The sequence below is a fragment of the Larus michahellis genome, chromosome Z (genome assembly GCF_964199755.1).
Source record: "Larus michahellis chromosome Z, bLarMic1.1, whole genome shotgun sequence".
NCBI lineage: Eukaryota > Metazoa > Chordata > Aves > Charadriiformes > Laridae > Larus > Larus michahellis.
The window spans coordinates 198,192-213,115 of record NC_133930.1 but is presented as its reverse complement, the minus strand read 5'-3'; the positions used below and the strand labels follow the sequence as shown (position 1 = coordinate 213,115).

Genomic DNA, 14,924 nt, shown 5'->3' with positions numbered 1-14,924 from the left:
TTACAGATTTTCTTACCATCAAATACATGACCATGGGGGATATGAAGACCCCAGATTTTGATGACCTTCTTGCAGCCTTTGACATACCAGACATGGTTGATCCAAAAGCAGCTATTGAATCTGGACATGATGACCATGAAAGCCACATCAAACCAAATGCTCACCCAGATGAAGATTCTCACGCCCCATCGTCATCTGATGTCGGTGTGAGTGTCATTGTGAAAAATGTGCGTACTATTGATTCTTCCGAAGGAGTGGACAAGGACGGTCACCATTCCACAGGCAATGGCTTGCATAATGGCTTTCTAACGTCATCAGCTCTCGATAGTTACGGTAAAGATGAAGGGAAGGTGCTTAAAGATGATGGGTCAGCGTCTGAGACTACACTGAAGGATTCAGCTTTCAACCAGTTTAGCCCAATATCAAGTGCTGAAGAATTTGATGATGATGAAAAAATTGAAGTGGATGACCCTCCGGATAAAGAGGAGATGCGTGCAAATTTCAGGGCAAATGTCTTGGCAGGATCTGTATCTCAGCAGGAATATGACAAGCTAAAGGCACTTGGAGGGGAGAACTTGATTAAATCTGGAATCCCCGTTTCAAGTAGTATAGATAAAAATAAAGTTGCTAAACGAGAGACAGAGACAAATTCCATGAACTTAAGTGTCTATGAGCCTTTTAAAGCTCGAAAATCGGAGGACAAATTGCTAAAAGACAATTCTGAGAAGCTTCTTGAAAACAGGGTACTTGATGGAAAACTGAGTACAGAAAAAAGTGAAACAAATCTTGCCAGCATTTCACAGTCCAAAGCAAAGTCATCAGCAAAGCTTTCTTCGTGCATCGCTGCAATTGCAGCACTGAGTGCTAAAAAGGCAGCTACAGATAGCAGTAAAGATTTACAGTCTCATTCGGGAGAATCTTCTCCATTACCAAAAGACATGAGTGAAAGTCCCCGGGCTATTGAAAAATCACCTGAATCTCAGAGTCTCATTGATGGTGCTAAAAAGCCATCTGTCAAACCACCTGATAGTCCCAGAAGTGTATCGAGTGAAAACAGCAGCAAAGGGTCTCCGTCTTCTCCTGCGGGGTCAACACCAGCAATTCCTAAAGTTCGCATAAAAACCATCAAGACTTCTTCTGGGGAGATCAAGAGAACTGTTACCAGGGTGTTGCCAGAAGTTGATTTGGACTCTGGTAAAAAGCCAGAGCAGACGGCTTCTATGGTAACTTCCGTGACATCTCTCCTGTCCTCACCGACTTCTGCTGCTGTTCTTTCCTCTCCTCCTCGAGCTCCTCTCCAGTCCACAGTTGTCACCAATGCGGTTGCATCTGCAGACCTTGCACCAAAACAGGTCACTATCAAACCTGTGGCTACTGCCTTTCTCCCTGTTTCAGCAGTTAAAACAGCAGGTTCACAAGTTATTAATTTGAAGCTCGCTAACAATACTACAGTGAAAGCCACTGTAATCTCGGCTGCTTCGGTGCAGAGTGCCAGTAGCGCCATTATAAAAGCTGCCAATGCGATACAACAGCAGACGGTCGTGGTGCCAGCGTCGAGCCTCGCCAGTGCTAAACTTGTGCCAAAGACGGTCCATCTTGCCAACCTTAATCTTTTGCCTCAAGGTGCTCAAACCACCTCTGAACTCCGCCAAGTGCTAACGAAACCTCAGCAACAAATAAAGCAGGCAATAATTTCTGCAGCAGCCTCACAGCCTTCGAAAAAAGTGTCTCGAGTCCAGGTGGTGTCATCTCTACAAAGTTCTGTAGTGGAAGCGTTCAATAAGGTGCTGAGTAGTGTCAATCCCGTGCCAGTTTACATCCCAAACCTTAGTCCCCCTGCCAATGCCGGAATAACGTTACCAACACGAGGGTACAAGTGTTTGGAGTGTGGCGACTCCTTTGCTCTTGAGAAGAGCCTGACCCAGCATTACGACAGGAGGAGCGTGCGAATTGAAGTGACGTGTAATCATTGCACAAAGAATTTAGTTTTCTACAATAAGTGCAGTCTTCTTTCTCACGCTCGTGGGCACAAGGAGAAAGGAGTTGTAATGCAGTGTTCACACCTAATTCTAAAACCAGTCCCAGCAGATCAAATGATAGCATCTCCTTCCAGCAATACCGCGACGTCTATGCTTCAGAGCCCCGTGGGAGCTGGCACGCATGCAGTAACGAAGATACAGTCTGGCATAACTGGGACAGTCATATCGGCCCCAGCGAGTACGCCTGTCATCCCAGCTATGCCACTGGACGAAGATCCCTCCAAACTCTGTAGGCATAGTCTAAAGTGTTTGGAGTGTAATGAAGTTTTCCAAGATGAGACATCTCTCGCAACTCATTTCCAGCAGGCTGCAGACACAAGTGGACAAGTAGAGTATCCTATGTTTCAATTCCAATGTTTGATCTATAAGCCTAGGAGACTTTGGATATGGTTCTGCTTTCGTTTAGCTATTAATTATCCGAACCTCCGCGATTAAAAAGTATAAGCGAAAACCACAAAAAATCTTGCAAGCACTTACGTAGTGAACGTCAACATATTTTAAATACAAGTTTTCTTAGGATTTTTTAAGGCCCTGAAGTCTGAAATTTACACTGCCTATTTTTGCTAAAATTTAGCATTAGCTTTCTTACAGCTGAACATTGTAATACTGAAATTAATAGTAGTCTTCACCAAGAATTTTTAATGATTCTTTCTGTGCTTTGGAATTGAAGTAACCTGTGGAACCCACTTAATTGGCACCCTCATTAGCAGCCCATCTGTTGAATCTGAATGATAGTTTTAAGTGATTCATTCTTGATTTGTCTTCAGTTTCTACTATTTCACGTAGCACCAGAAGTGAGGTAGGCATTCCTCTTACCTAGGGGGGCTCTAGGCAATGAATAAATGGCACACTGATTCTTTGGAAAGGATATGCATGCTGTTTTCTTCAAGTCTTTTGTAAACAGAAGTGAAAGTGGTGTTCACTGGCATGCATTTCTTCCTGTGTGACCGTTTGTTTATTTGTGTTGGTTTTCCTTTCCTCTTAACGATTGCTAATGGGTTAAATTTACAAAGCATTTTAAAATTCTTTACTAATGTATGTGGCCTAATCTGAAAGAAACACGTAATTCAATAAAAGCTAATAATAATCAGTGTGCGACGTATTTTATAATCCTCTAAGAGTTGAGATTGTTAATTAGAAGAGTTGGATTTCTGTTGGGGCGTGCCAATTAAAAGGGATTCTGATGTGTTTCAAAGCATTCGGTTGAGTTTGGTGTTGCAGCTCCTTGCTACGTGAGAAGCTGAAAACCTGCAAACGTGCTCAGATTTATCAAGACAGGAAAGCCCCAGGAATATTCTGGGAATCGCACAGCAGTATTCAGGATAAAGGTTTTTAAGTCCTGCAGTTAGGGAGAAATTCACTAGTCCTAGAAGCGCAGGCGGGTTCCTGTCAGGGTCTATTTACTAAGCTTAAGCCCTGTTCTGTGGCTGTGCGGCAGCTCCCTGCGCCCACACTACAGCAGTCATGTAAAGAGCTTTGCATGGGGAAATAATCTGGATTATGTGGCTCTGCCTCAGCTCCACTTTACTAGTGGGCTAGAGGATTTAGGCGGAAATTGCCTGGATTCCCAGTGAATGCCATGTCTGTGAATTTCTGTTTGTAAGATACTACAGATGTGCCTGCCTAAAGAGAGTTTGTTTAAGCTTTTTGCCAGAAAGAAGTTATCATAATGTATTCTGTCCCTGGATCTTGCTGCAGTTTTGAACGGTATCTAGTGGCTGACCATGAGTATATTCTGCACCAGCTCTTGAATTACTTAATACTCAGTAATTGGTTTTTAGCTAACTGCTTTGCTGGTGCTTATCGGTGTTAGATTTGTCTTGGTTTTTTCCGTAATAGGTGCATTAGGTATCATTTAGCATGATAAGATCCAGTAGTCCTTGTGAAATCCCTGTTGTTCTTGGTACTTAAAATCCAGCAATTAAGAAGGCGCTAAGACAAAGCAAGCGCTTGAGAGACAGACAGATATGCTGAGAATAGGTTGGGAGGGTGAGGTAAGGGTAAAATGAAAAAAAATAGCAAGGATAAAAAGTGAGGTACTGGCTTTCTGGGGGGGTCTTTTTTTGCATGGACAGGGAAACTAAGCAGACTTGTAGAAACACCTTTTGCCCTTTGCTGCTACCTCTGTCTGGTGCTTTTGCCCTGTTGCTGCCGAGTTTGCTCTCTGCGTGTCCTGTTAGATACTGTTTGCCCCGCTGATTTACTGCGGGAAAGCAGCTGAGATCCTCATACAACGTCAAAATACACCTGCAGTTAGGGGGAGAGATCAGGAGGGGTGCACAGATGCTGCTCTTCAGGGAGGAAAGCTCATGAAGGTGCAGAAAACAGCACTGCCTACTGCCTACCAGTGTGCTCCTGTCTCTTGTTGGAAACTTGCTCTCTCCTAGGAGCTGATGGATGAACAAGGCCTTAATACCTGCTTAGTAGGCCATGGATTTCCAGGGTTGTTGTTTTTTTTAAAAAAAGCCTTGTTGCTGCAAAGCACTGGAGGAAAAGAGGTGATTTCATGTTGTTCCATTTTAAAAGAACACAATAAATGTCGTTTTAAATGTTCTTTGTGGAAGTATCCTCCTAAAAATGAATTAAATATTTTTCTTAGTCCTTTTCAGATATCCAGCAGCAGTTTTCAGTTCTGTGCAGGGTTTTTTTACGTTGCGTTTTATTGCATACTGTGGTGGTGTAGCTATGCTGAAATGCCCACCATGGGAAGTGTTTAACTGAACAGCTGCTTTAGCGAGAGCAATACGTCCTGCTTTCTCGATAAGTTATCTTTTTGTCTATCTTTTGTCCCAAGCATTGCTGCAAGGGTAGTGTTTGCTGAAGGAAGACTCTGTACAGGCATTTATTAATAAACATTTTGGTACTTTTTCATTATATGTTACCCCTTGAAAAGCTTGACAAGAAATACTCGAGTTCTGTTTTCCTTCTTAGTGCTTGGCACTGGCTTTTTGTTGTAAAACTACCTTTATTATGGGGGGAGGAAGACAGGAAAGTTAGATGGAATTGATATTTTAATTTTGGAAGGAAGAAAGAATAAAAATAAACATTGGGTTTATGCAAACAAATAATAGGAAAAAAAGTTACTATTTGCAGCTTACTGTTCTTCCTAGTGCCCAGCTAATTGCTCTTGAAATGGAAATTGTGCACTGGTTTATGTTTTCAGTGAGTCTAAGCAGTAAGTAGCTGTCACTTCTTGTTCTTAAACTCCTTTTACGAAGGCAGAATGTTTCTTTTAAAATAAACAATAGTAACACAGTCCTAGTGATTAAAAGATATTCCCTATAAAGTTATTACCTCGTAATATATTGCTTCAATCAATATTCCCGTTAAAGGGAATAGGACGAGTCACTCATAGGTTTCCTGGCTGAATAAAACCCTCATCGACTTCCTGGGGGGAAAAAAAATAGCAAACCTGAGCTAATTAATGTTAGTGTTCGTCTTATTTACAAATATAAGTGTATAGCTCCCATGGAAAGTACATAGCTCATTTCCCTTCATACTCATAGTTCTTGTGTATCTTTATTTTCCACCTCCACCATTTTTATTTCTAACCCTTTTTTTTTCTGAAACTTTGACTTTAAATGCAGGCAGGTGATGATTTTCACAAACTGTGTTTTATTTTGGTATGGGTTGGAATGAGAGAACTGGAAGTTAATGCCACCTTAACCCCAAAATAAAATGGTAAGCAAACATGCTGAATTTCAGAATTTCCCAGTAGATTCTTCTTGCTCGACTGTAATCAATTAAACAGTTTACTGTACTCATCAAAATAGCAAACCAGTGGCCTTAACAAGTAGCACTGTTGGCATTTGGTGTCGGTCGGAGTCACTAGCATTCCAGATAAATCTCTCAGGTGCTTGGTGCAAAGTCAGGGAGGTAACGCTTTGTTGGGGTTGGAATGTTGACGGCTCTTCTGTGTCCCCAGTTCCCTTAGAGCCCCTTCCAGTCCCTCAAGGGGCTCCAGGAAAGCTGGGGAGGGACTCTGGATCAGGGAGGGGAGCCATGTGAAAAAGGGCAATGATTTTAAATTGAAAGAGGGGAGATTGAGATGAGATCTGAGGAAGCAATACTTTGCTGTGAGGGCGGTGAGCCCCTGGCCCAGGTTGCCCAGAGAAGCTGTGGCTGTCCCATCCCTGGAGGGGTTCAAGGCCGGGTTGGACGGGGCTTGGAGCAACCTGGGCTGGTGGGAGGTGTCCCTGCCCAGGGCAGGGGGTGGCACTGGGTGGCCTTTAAGGTCCCTCCCAACCCAAACCGTTCTGTGGTTCTGTGATTTCCTTTTGTAGTGCTGCAGACCAAGGGTTTGGAAGGACTCTGAAAACCCCGTATGTTTCTGTTACTGGAATGAGAAGTTCTGTTTTGCTGTTTTCTTACCTAATCAAATAGTACTCCAGATTCTCCAGTATTATACTGCTGCTTCTTAATACATAAATGGCAAAAGGTACATTTTAGGAAAGGTACCGGAGCCAAGTAAACGTGAGGAGCACGTGTTAAGTAGAGCTGTGGTTAGTCAGGATTGTGCCTTTAAGCCTGAGCTGACGGCGAAGTTGACATCCCAGACCAGTTCTGTCAGTGCTGGAGAGCACGAGGCTGTGGTGCCCGCCATACTGTTCCGTCGGTTGAGGACGAACGATTGGCATTTCAAAGTGGATATTTATTCGTGTCTGAACAGAGTTTCAGACATACTGTGTCACAAAGGCTCCGGTCGGGGTGAGAGTTCCAAGTCCCTGCGGATCGTTAACCTCAGGCACATGTGTCCATGCTACCTACTAATCCTTTGGGCTGGTGGTAGGGCTAATATTGAACCTGAATTTCAGTAATGGTAGATTTTCTCTGCTTAACTTCCTCTATTTGAACGTTTTGAGTTTCACCATCTTGCTGTGGTCAGGACGTTTGAGAACTGTGTTTGGATGGAGACCGTGTTCAGACAGTTCAGGCCACCCTGTTCACAGAGTAAACTGTGTGAAAATACGCTCCTTGCTCCTGTGTCTGTGACCACAAGATGTTTCATGTTAACATTTCTACTTAAAATTAGTGGTTTTGAAAAAAGTATTTGCATGCGCCCTCAAAAAAAAGCATTTAGATTAGGCTATTTTGGAAAAAGATTAAAAATGGAATGTACAGATTGTAATACAAAAATATACTTGTTCTTAGAATATCAGTAATACTGTATAAATGCTAAGGCAATTAAATTACTTTAGACATTGGTATTAAATAGCGTTCTATTAGGAAAAAAATAATAATTTTTTGCAGTGACTGTAAAGGCTTTTTCCTTCCGTCTTTGGAGTTAATGTCTGACTCCTACTGACTGAATGGGAACAGGGTACTTTTTTTACTGGCATAGTTGCTAATACCAGTAACTGAGGCTCCTGTGAAAGCTGTTTGTAATACTGTACTATTTCTTCCCTAATAGTAGCTTTGATTCTGCTGTTATATGGTCTGGATCTTACTGTTCTTAGATTTAAAGAAGAGTCGCCTGAATTGGAAGGGTGTGACTTTTTGTGAAGCACCTATCTTTTAGTAAGAAACTGTTTTACCCTGAGGAAAGGCGTTATTTCTTAATTATTTCAGGATTTCTTCATACATAGGTCAGTAAATACTTTATAACACAGCTCTGGAGAGCTTGTTTTGTTCCATATTCTTGCAAAATGTACGCATTGCTACATCTGCAAGACTTACGGATAACATTTCTAAAAAGACGCAAATCTCTGTTAAAAAGATACCCATGCCACGAAGGAGTCTTGGTTTTGTTTTTCAATCTTCCCAAGTCACTGGTGAGGTGGTTAAGTCCCAAATCATAAGAAATAATCATTTTAAAAGCCTTACAAAGCAAAGTCTGTGAAATGAAGTTGAGTTAAAGTCCTGTTCTGCTTGACTGGGAGACCACGAGTGTTTCTGTGGAAGGTGGTGAAGCAGCTTCCGTGATCAAAGCTAGACAGAAGTGTAGCTCCGTACTGGATGCCAGCTACCTGCCCACACGTTTTAGAGGTGCATTGTTGTAAATGAGACATTTTCTGGAACGCTTCTAGAGGTTTGGCTCTTTGTGCCCTCCAGTGATGCAAAGTAACTGTGAGCAAAAGTGAAGCCTGTTTGCAGCTGGGTTGTATCCCATGCATTTCATCCCGAGAATGGCACAAAGCACCCAGAGAATTTCAGTGTTTCTGATGTGGCATATAGTCAACATGTAGCTTAAGATTTATTTTTTTTTAATTATTTGTGTAACAAATTACAAGAAAAGAATTAGCTTAGTAAGTTACTCCTGTATGTAGAAAGATTGCCCTGCAAAGAAAAGTTTTGTAAACATTTTGCATATCTCTCGTTTTTACTCAGCTGTACAGTATGTTGATATAGTGCAGGTGGTGTATTCTAGCCCGAGAAATGTGTTTTGAGAACATCTGCAAACTTTTGCCTGATAATACTCCATTTTATTGGTATTATGGATATTACCGTAAGAATTCGTCAGGAGCAAGGATGAAAGAAAGTGTAGATAGTATATTTGGTGGGTTTGGTTTGGATTTTTTCACTTTGTGTGGTACACTGAGTTAAAACCGTAAGGTTTGATGCTCAAGCTGTACTTAGGCCCCTTGCCCTATTACGGTAATCTTTGAGGCACCTTGGTAAGATTTATGTAAGCCAACATGCCCCTCCCGTGGTGAGTGGCACATGAAAGAGCGGCGTTGTGCCCGGGTGGCCCAGAGTGCCAGTGTGTCTGGTGGCCAGTGTCTGCCAGCTCTGTCCTGCCCGCTTGGTCAGTAGGGCCTGCAGTTAGTACTTGCCTGCTTCTCGTGGTTCCCATCGCAGTCCTAACGTCTAACCTTTTATTTGATGTATTACAGTGTTTGACACAAGACAGTGTGTATAGCTGAACCAAACCTTTTGTTTCATCTATTTTGGTTTATCGTTTAGAAGACATGCAATATCTGCCAGATGCTGCTTCCTAACCAGTGCAGTTTTGCATCACACCAGAGAATTCATCAGCATAAATCTCCATACACGTGTCCCGAATGTGGAGCAATCTGCAGATCTGTCCACTTCCAGACTCATGTCACTAAGAACTGCCTGCATTATACCCGAAGAGTTGGTTTTCGGTCAGTATAATGATTACTTTTGTTGTCAATTTATGTATAATTTATGCTTTTAAAAGTAATTTTCCATTTTCATAAGCATTGTTTATAGAATACAGCTTGATGGGTGTAAGGTTGTCACAGCAACAATGCTATTAGTATTACAGATTTTGGAATAAATGCCACATTGGGATTCTGCTTTGTTTTGGGCATCTGCTTTTGTATGTTATTGTATCGGAATATTAGCTAATCTCATCCAGCTGTAAAATGTCAGATTCAGGAGTTCATAGTTTATAAGGTCTAGATAATTCCGATTATTTTCTTAATTTCAGGTTCTTAAAATCCTTCTGAGTTTTCTCAAAACACTGGATTTTGGATTGTTCTCTCTGGTTGAACAGTCATTTTCAGTATTTACTGCCAGGATTTATTGTCGAGATGCTGATGGGCGTACTGCACCTGTCTGGTTGCTGTCTTTTCTGTGGGAATTCAGAATTCCTCAGCTTTTCATTACTTGAAAATTACCTTTCTCATTCAAACAGCCTGGTCTTTTGGTTCTTTGTTACTCTTCAGTTTCCCCTTTGTACTTCTGTTTTCCTGTAATGGCAACTCACTGAGAAAATGGGGATCAAAGGCATTTCATGGAAGCGTTAAGTTTTGAAAGTGTTGAAAAATTGTTTCATCTTAGCCTTTGACTGGCACTGGATGGCAGGCAGCACAGCAAGAGATCGGAAGAGGGACCCGAGCAGCCCGGCTTTGCTCAGCCGTCCTCAAACATCTCCGCTTCATCCTGGCTGGCTGGAGAAGGACAATGTAAAATCTTACCAGTAGGCAGCTTCTCCCCTCGTCAGGTGCCACCGGTTCATTTACCAGGATGCTGTGAAATCTTCCACTAAGGGAAGAAAGCATTTTTACTGCACCAAGCCAGCTGCTGTGGCAGTCTGGTTTCAGGTTGAACCCATGGCCCGACACAGCTCTCAGCTCTCTGCATTTCTCTGGGTTGATCGCTTTTATTCTTTCCTCCCAAGCAGTAGTCTGTCTTGTCCTAAATTTCTCACATCTGCTGCCTCCACGCTGCTGCCTCCACGCTACTTCCCTTGCCTCCAGTCTGTGTCTTGGGGATTTGGACACGGGTAGAATCAGCTTCAGGGACTCCTGGCCTGCACCAGTAACATCAGAAGACTCATAAATCCTTCACTGTGAATCTAAGCTAAAGTTACTAAACTTTTCAATTTGTATCATAAACATCTCACATCACCCTAAGTCAGAATTTCTCTATATGGTGAGGCTAAACCAGAAATACCTAGGCAAAGAAAAGCACTATCTGGGAAAGTTGGTATCTCCCTTCTTAGACTCCTCAGTGTCTCCTGATGACCACGGTGCATTTGCTCGAGGAACAGCATGACCTGCCTTGGCTTTCCAGAGGCCCTCTGTGAGGGAGATCAGTTTCATTTCAGTGATTTAGGATAGTTGTCTGAACTAAATCTGTGGAAAATGTCAACGTTAAGTTTAATTGCAGCCTCCCAAGTTGAAAGCAAGAAAGCTGTTACAGCAGTCCAAGAAAGGAAGGCTCGGTCCTCGAGAGCTGTTTTAATACACCATGCTGGATGCTGAGGGTCATTTATTACGTGGCATCACTAGAGAATGAAGTCCGGGCAGGATGGGGTGGGGAGGCGAGAGATGACCCTGCTGTCTTGAGGTGACGCCTTACAGGAGGTCTGTTAATGCGAGGATCCTGCTCTGTACCGCTATGAAGAAATGTTCATCTCTGTGAGCAGAGAAGATCTTAACACACCCAAAAAAGGACCATTTACTTTAGAAAATGCATTGGTAAGCAGAGACTAGGTAGATATAAACTTGATTAATAGTATTAAGAATGTAAATTAAGTGCGCGGAAAAGGAAGGATGACATTTCATAAAATTCAAAGGTGATACATTTTAAAAGGAAAACGGGATTCTTGAATGCAATGTATAACTATTTCCTGCTTTATTGCTATCATCATGGCATTAAAACTGTCAAAAAATGATTTGACGTTTATATGACAACAGTCATAGTGGAAGGGTGGAGGCCGCCTATGTTTGAACTTTAAAGCTCTTACTGCAGAACACTGGTCAATAAGAAATGTTTTCATTTGCCAGGTTATTTTGTAATTGCTTATCGCAGTATGCTCTTGGACTTACTCGGTAGCACTTAGTACTGGAGATGTATGGTGCTAAAAGGGACCATTGTGTATAGAAATTCTTATGTACTAATATTAATTCAATTTTTTAATCATTTCATTTTAGAATAGATGCGGAAAGGTCACAAATTTTCGACACAGCAGAAGTATGTTTTTGAAAAATATTTTCAGAATTCCAATCTGATAAATTGATCTGATTGTAGAGATTTGGTTTGGTTGTCCTGAGTTTAAATTACTCTTTTATTTGTTTTTAAATCCAAGCGCTGATTTGATTACGTGTACAGAAAATCATTACCGGTTTGTCTTCATTAAATCTAAACAAGGGAAATGCTGGAAATGTTTTCCTTACTGGTTTTCCGTTTTGGTGGTAGTTTCTAAATTGCTGTGGCGTACCTTATACAATCCAGTGCATGTGATAAAAATGCATTTTGTGAAATCTCTTTACAAATTTACAGAGGATGTAAGCATTCTCTTTACAATCAGTAGAGTATTCCTTTGTCGACCCTTCTATCTGTTTTGTTGTAATGCCATAAAAACATGTTCTGACTTCGTATCTCTTAGATTTTCAAATTAAATTTGGGAAATTTCTTTTTTCTTACTTTCTGATACTCAAATCTCTGTTTATGTTGATTCTTACTGAGTTTTTTAAATTGACAGAATAACGTAGTTTTACCCCGTTGTGTATATGTATGTTTATCTCTTCCACTTGCTTGAAAATCGGTGTTTATTCCGTTTCTTTCAGTACTGCGTGGAGCAAGGCTGAACTGACTCTTTTCCACTCTCTTGCAGCTGCGTGCATTGCAATGTCGTTTACTCTGATGTGGCGGCACTCAAGTCTCATATCCAAGGTTCTCACTGTGAAGTCTTTTACAAGTGTCCTATCTGTCCCATGGCATTTAAATCTGCTCCCAGCACACACTCCCATGCCTACACACAACACCCGGGTATCAAGATAGGCGAACCAAAGTAAGCAAAATTAATCTTCTACTGCACTTGCCTGCATTTTAGTAACTTGTGAAATTGCATTCTGCCCTATGCTTATAATCTTAAATGTTGCATACCATACAACCAACAGTTTCTCATCCTGTTGGTGACGGGTGGAGTTCATGTCATGCTTTCATGAGTTTTTAGCTGGCAGTTTATTTGGCAAAGGTTAAATTTCTATGAACATAGCAATAGCAGTTCTTCAAACGCTGTGCGCTACAAGAGAGTAATACAGTAATTACAGAAATGGTTTGGACAGGCAGCTAGTGTGTTGCTCCTTCTTATCTTTTCATTTGCTTAGCTCGTCTGCATTTTTGCTGTGAATTAGAATAATGGCATGCCAAAAAGAACAGCCAAGACTCATCAGTGCTTATGCAGTGATTTTCATAACAGCTGGTTGAAAAGGTGTGAAAAAGTTACTTCCTTTTTTTTTTTCCTGTTATGGGCTCACAGACAGTCAGCTGGGTGAATTGGGAAAACTGTTTCTCCCGGTGTATCAGCTCGTGGGGGAGTGGGTGCGTGCTTGTGGGAGATGGTGTTGGAAGCAGCAGTCGTCGTCTCAGGGCTGACCTCGGGCCATTCTGTTGGGCTACAGCCGCCTGCTGTACCCGTTCGTTGGGTCACCGCCGCCCGCTCGCTTTCCCTGTAGGATCTCTCCTCCTCTGTCTGTCTGCCACATTTTTCTTCATGGAAGCCGTAGGGTTTGGGAGTTGTGAGCTGGGCTGTTGCTCTCCTAAGACGGTCGTGTCTGAAGGAGGGCAATGCCAGTGCGTGAGAGGTGCCAGCCTTTAGACCTTTTGCAGCCTTGCCCCTCCAAATCAAAATAGATGCCTTCGTAGAGCTCTTTATATAAGCTTTTTTCCGACGCGTAATCTGGTTTTTTTTCCGGATTAAAGCAGAGCTGATTCCATTCTGTAGCTAGGAAAGTTGTGCGTAAGCACGGTGTTTTGCTGAAGATGGTAACACGGGGCACAATTAGGAGCTGGGCTGCAGGGTCTTTGTTTGTAAGGTGTTGGACATCAAGGCCTCCGCTGAAGGCAGTGCTTCAAATGAAATCAGGCTTCAGATCCCATTGGTCTTGGCCTGATCCCTTCTCGTGGCAGAGCTTTTTCTTCTGTCTTCTTTCCCTGCTGTTGGTACGAGTGCCGTACTCAGAGTAAACACCCCTGTATTGAACTCCGTGCTGTTTCTCTGGGGCACGCAGAGCACACTGGTGCATTTTAACAACTTGCAGGCTCAAGAAAATAGAAGGCAGATGAGGGAAACAAGGTCCTATGTAATGTAATAACCAGATTTCAGGAGAATTTAGTTTATCACTGTTTCTTAACATATTTACAGGAGATACATTCTTTAGGGTGTTTAAACCTAAATTAAATCAAAATGGCAATGAACTTACTTTGTCTGATACCAAATTAAGACATTTCCACCCAGTGAGAAATGGTACCTTGTTTTAATTCAGGATGGTGTCTTTGGTGAGGGGCTCCAAAATACCAGCACTTCATGTAAAACTTGTTTCAGATTCCCCTAAGTTTCATTAGTGAAGACCGAAAGACTGAGGTCACCGTTTGTGTAAGATACTTCACATATGAAAAGTGCAGAAGATTTCTTGTACTGTGCTTGGATCTGCTGAACTGTTTCTGATCAACTTTTTGAATTAAGTATTTTGCATTAGTTTTCTTTCCATATAGGTGTGCTTAGAATTGTATTCTTTTATGAATTTATTTTGGTTATAAAAAGACAAATAAAATTTTATGCAGTACTGTTGTATTGTAATAAATCGTAGAATTCATAGTTGCATGCTTCTCTTAAGAAGGGGTGCGTTCTTTCAGTTTGCCGGTTTTAATGAGGATGCTGTCTTAAATGCACGCAGAGTGACTAGTAGGATTTTTCCTGTCTTTGCAGTGTTTGGAGCTCTCTGTTTCCATTCCACAAGCATCTGTAGGTAGCACGGTGTTGCCACCAATTGACTGCGCTTGCACCATTTAATGAGGTCTATTTCAAGCTATCAGGACCTGTGGTTCCCCTCAGAGTTACCTACATGTATTTCTGCTACTTAGTAGCAATTTAAAAAGGAAATGTTTGTGTTTAAATTAGTTTCTGAGGATGTTGGTCACATATCTTGGTCAAGTTGACATCAAACGTTTGTGACATTGCTGAAATTGTGGCTTATCTGCTGCAGTGTTCTGTGTTAAAATCACAGAACAGCCCCGGTTGGAAGGGACCTTGGAGATCATCGGGTCCAGCCTTTTGTGGGAAGGGGAGCCGAGGTGAGGTTGTCTAGTGCCCCGTCCAACCCCATCTTGAAAGACTCCACCACCTCCCTGAGAGGTTCTTCCAGTGAGCGACTGTTCTCACTGCAAAAAATTTCTTGTATCAAGATGAAACCTCTCCTGGTGCAACTTGTACCCATTGCCCCTTGTCTTCTCCCTGCGTCTCCTTGTGAAGAGGGACCTTCTGTCTGCTTTGTAGCTGCCCCTTAAGTGCTGGAGCGCTGTGATGAGGTCCCCATGAGCCTTCTCCAGGGACAAGAGACCCAAGTCCTTCAGTCTTTCCTTGTGGGGCAGGTTCTCCAGCCCCTTGATCATCTTGGTGGCCTTCCTTTGGACCCTCTCCAGTCCATCCCTGTCTTTCTTGAGTTGTGGGGGCCAGAACCGGACACAGTG

General features: G+C 42.2%; 1 protein-coding gene across 12 annotated transcripts in view; it reads left to right on the top strand.

Moving 5' to 3' along the window:
• ZNF532 (zinc finger protein 532) overlaps positions 1-14,924 on the top strand; it is a 48,257-nt gene that overhangs the window by 16,097 nt on the left and 17,236 nt on the right. For 11 of the 12 annotated variants that reach the window (XM_074568929.1, XM_074568921.1, XM_074568923.1 and 8 more), the window contains 3 exons: positions 7-2,366; positions 8,943-9,124; positions 12,067-12,243. In XM_074568929.1, coding sequence (XP_074425030.1) covers positions 27-2,366; positions 8,943-9,124; positions 12,067-12,243 — 2,699 coding nt within the window. In that variant the 5' untranslated portion in view covers positions 7-26. The remainder of the gene's footprint in view (positions 1-6; positions 2,367-8,942; positions 9,125-12,066; positions 12,244-14,924) is intronic. The other variant, XM_074568932.1, reaches the window with a different exon arrangement.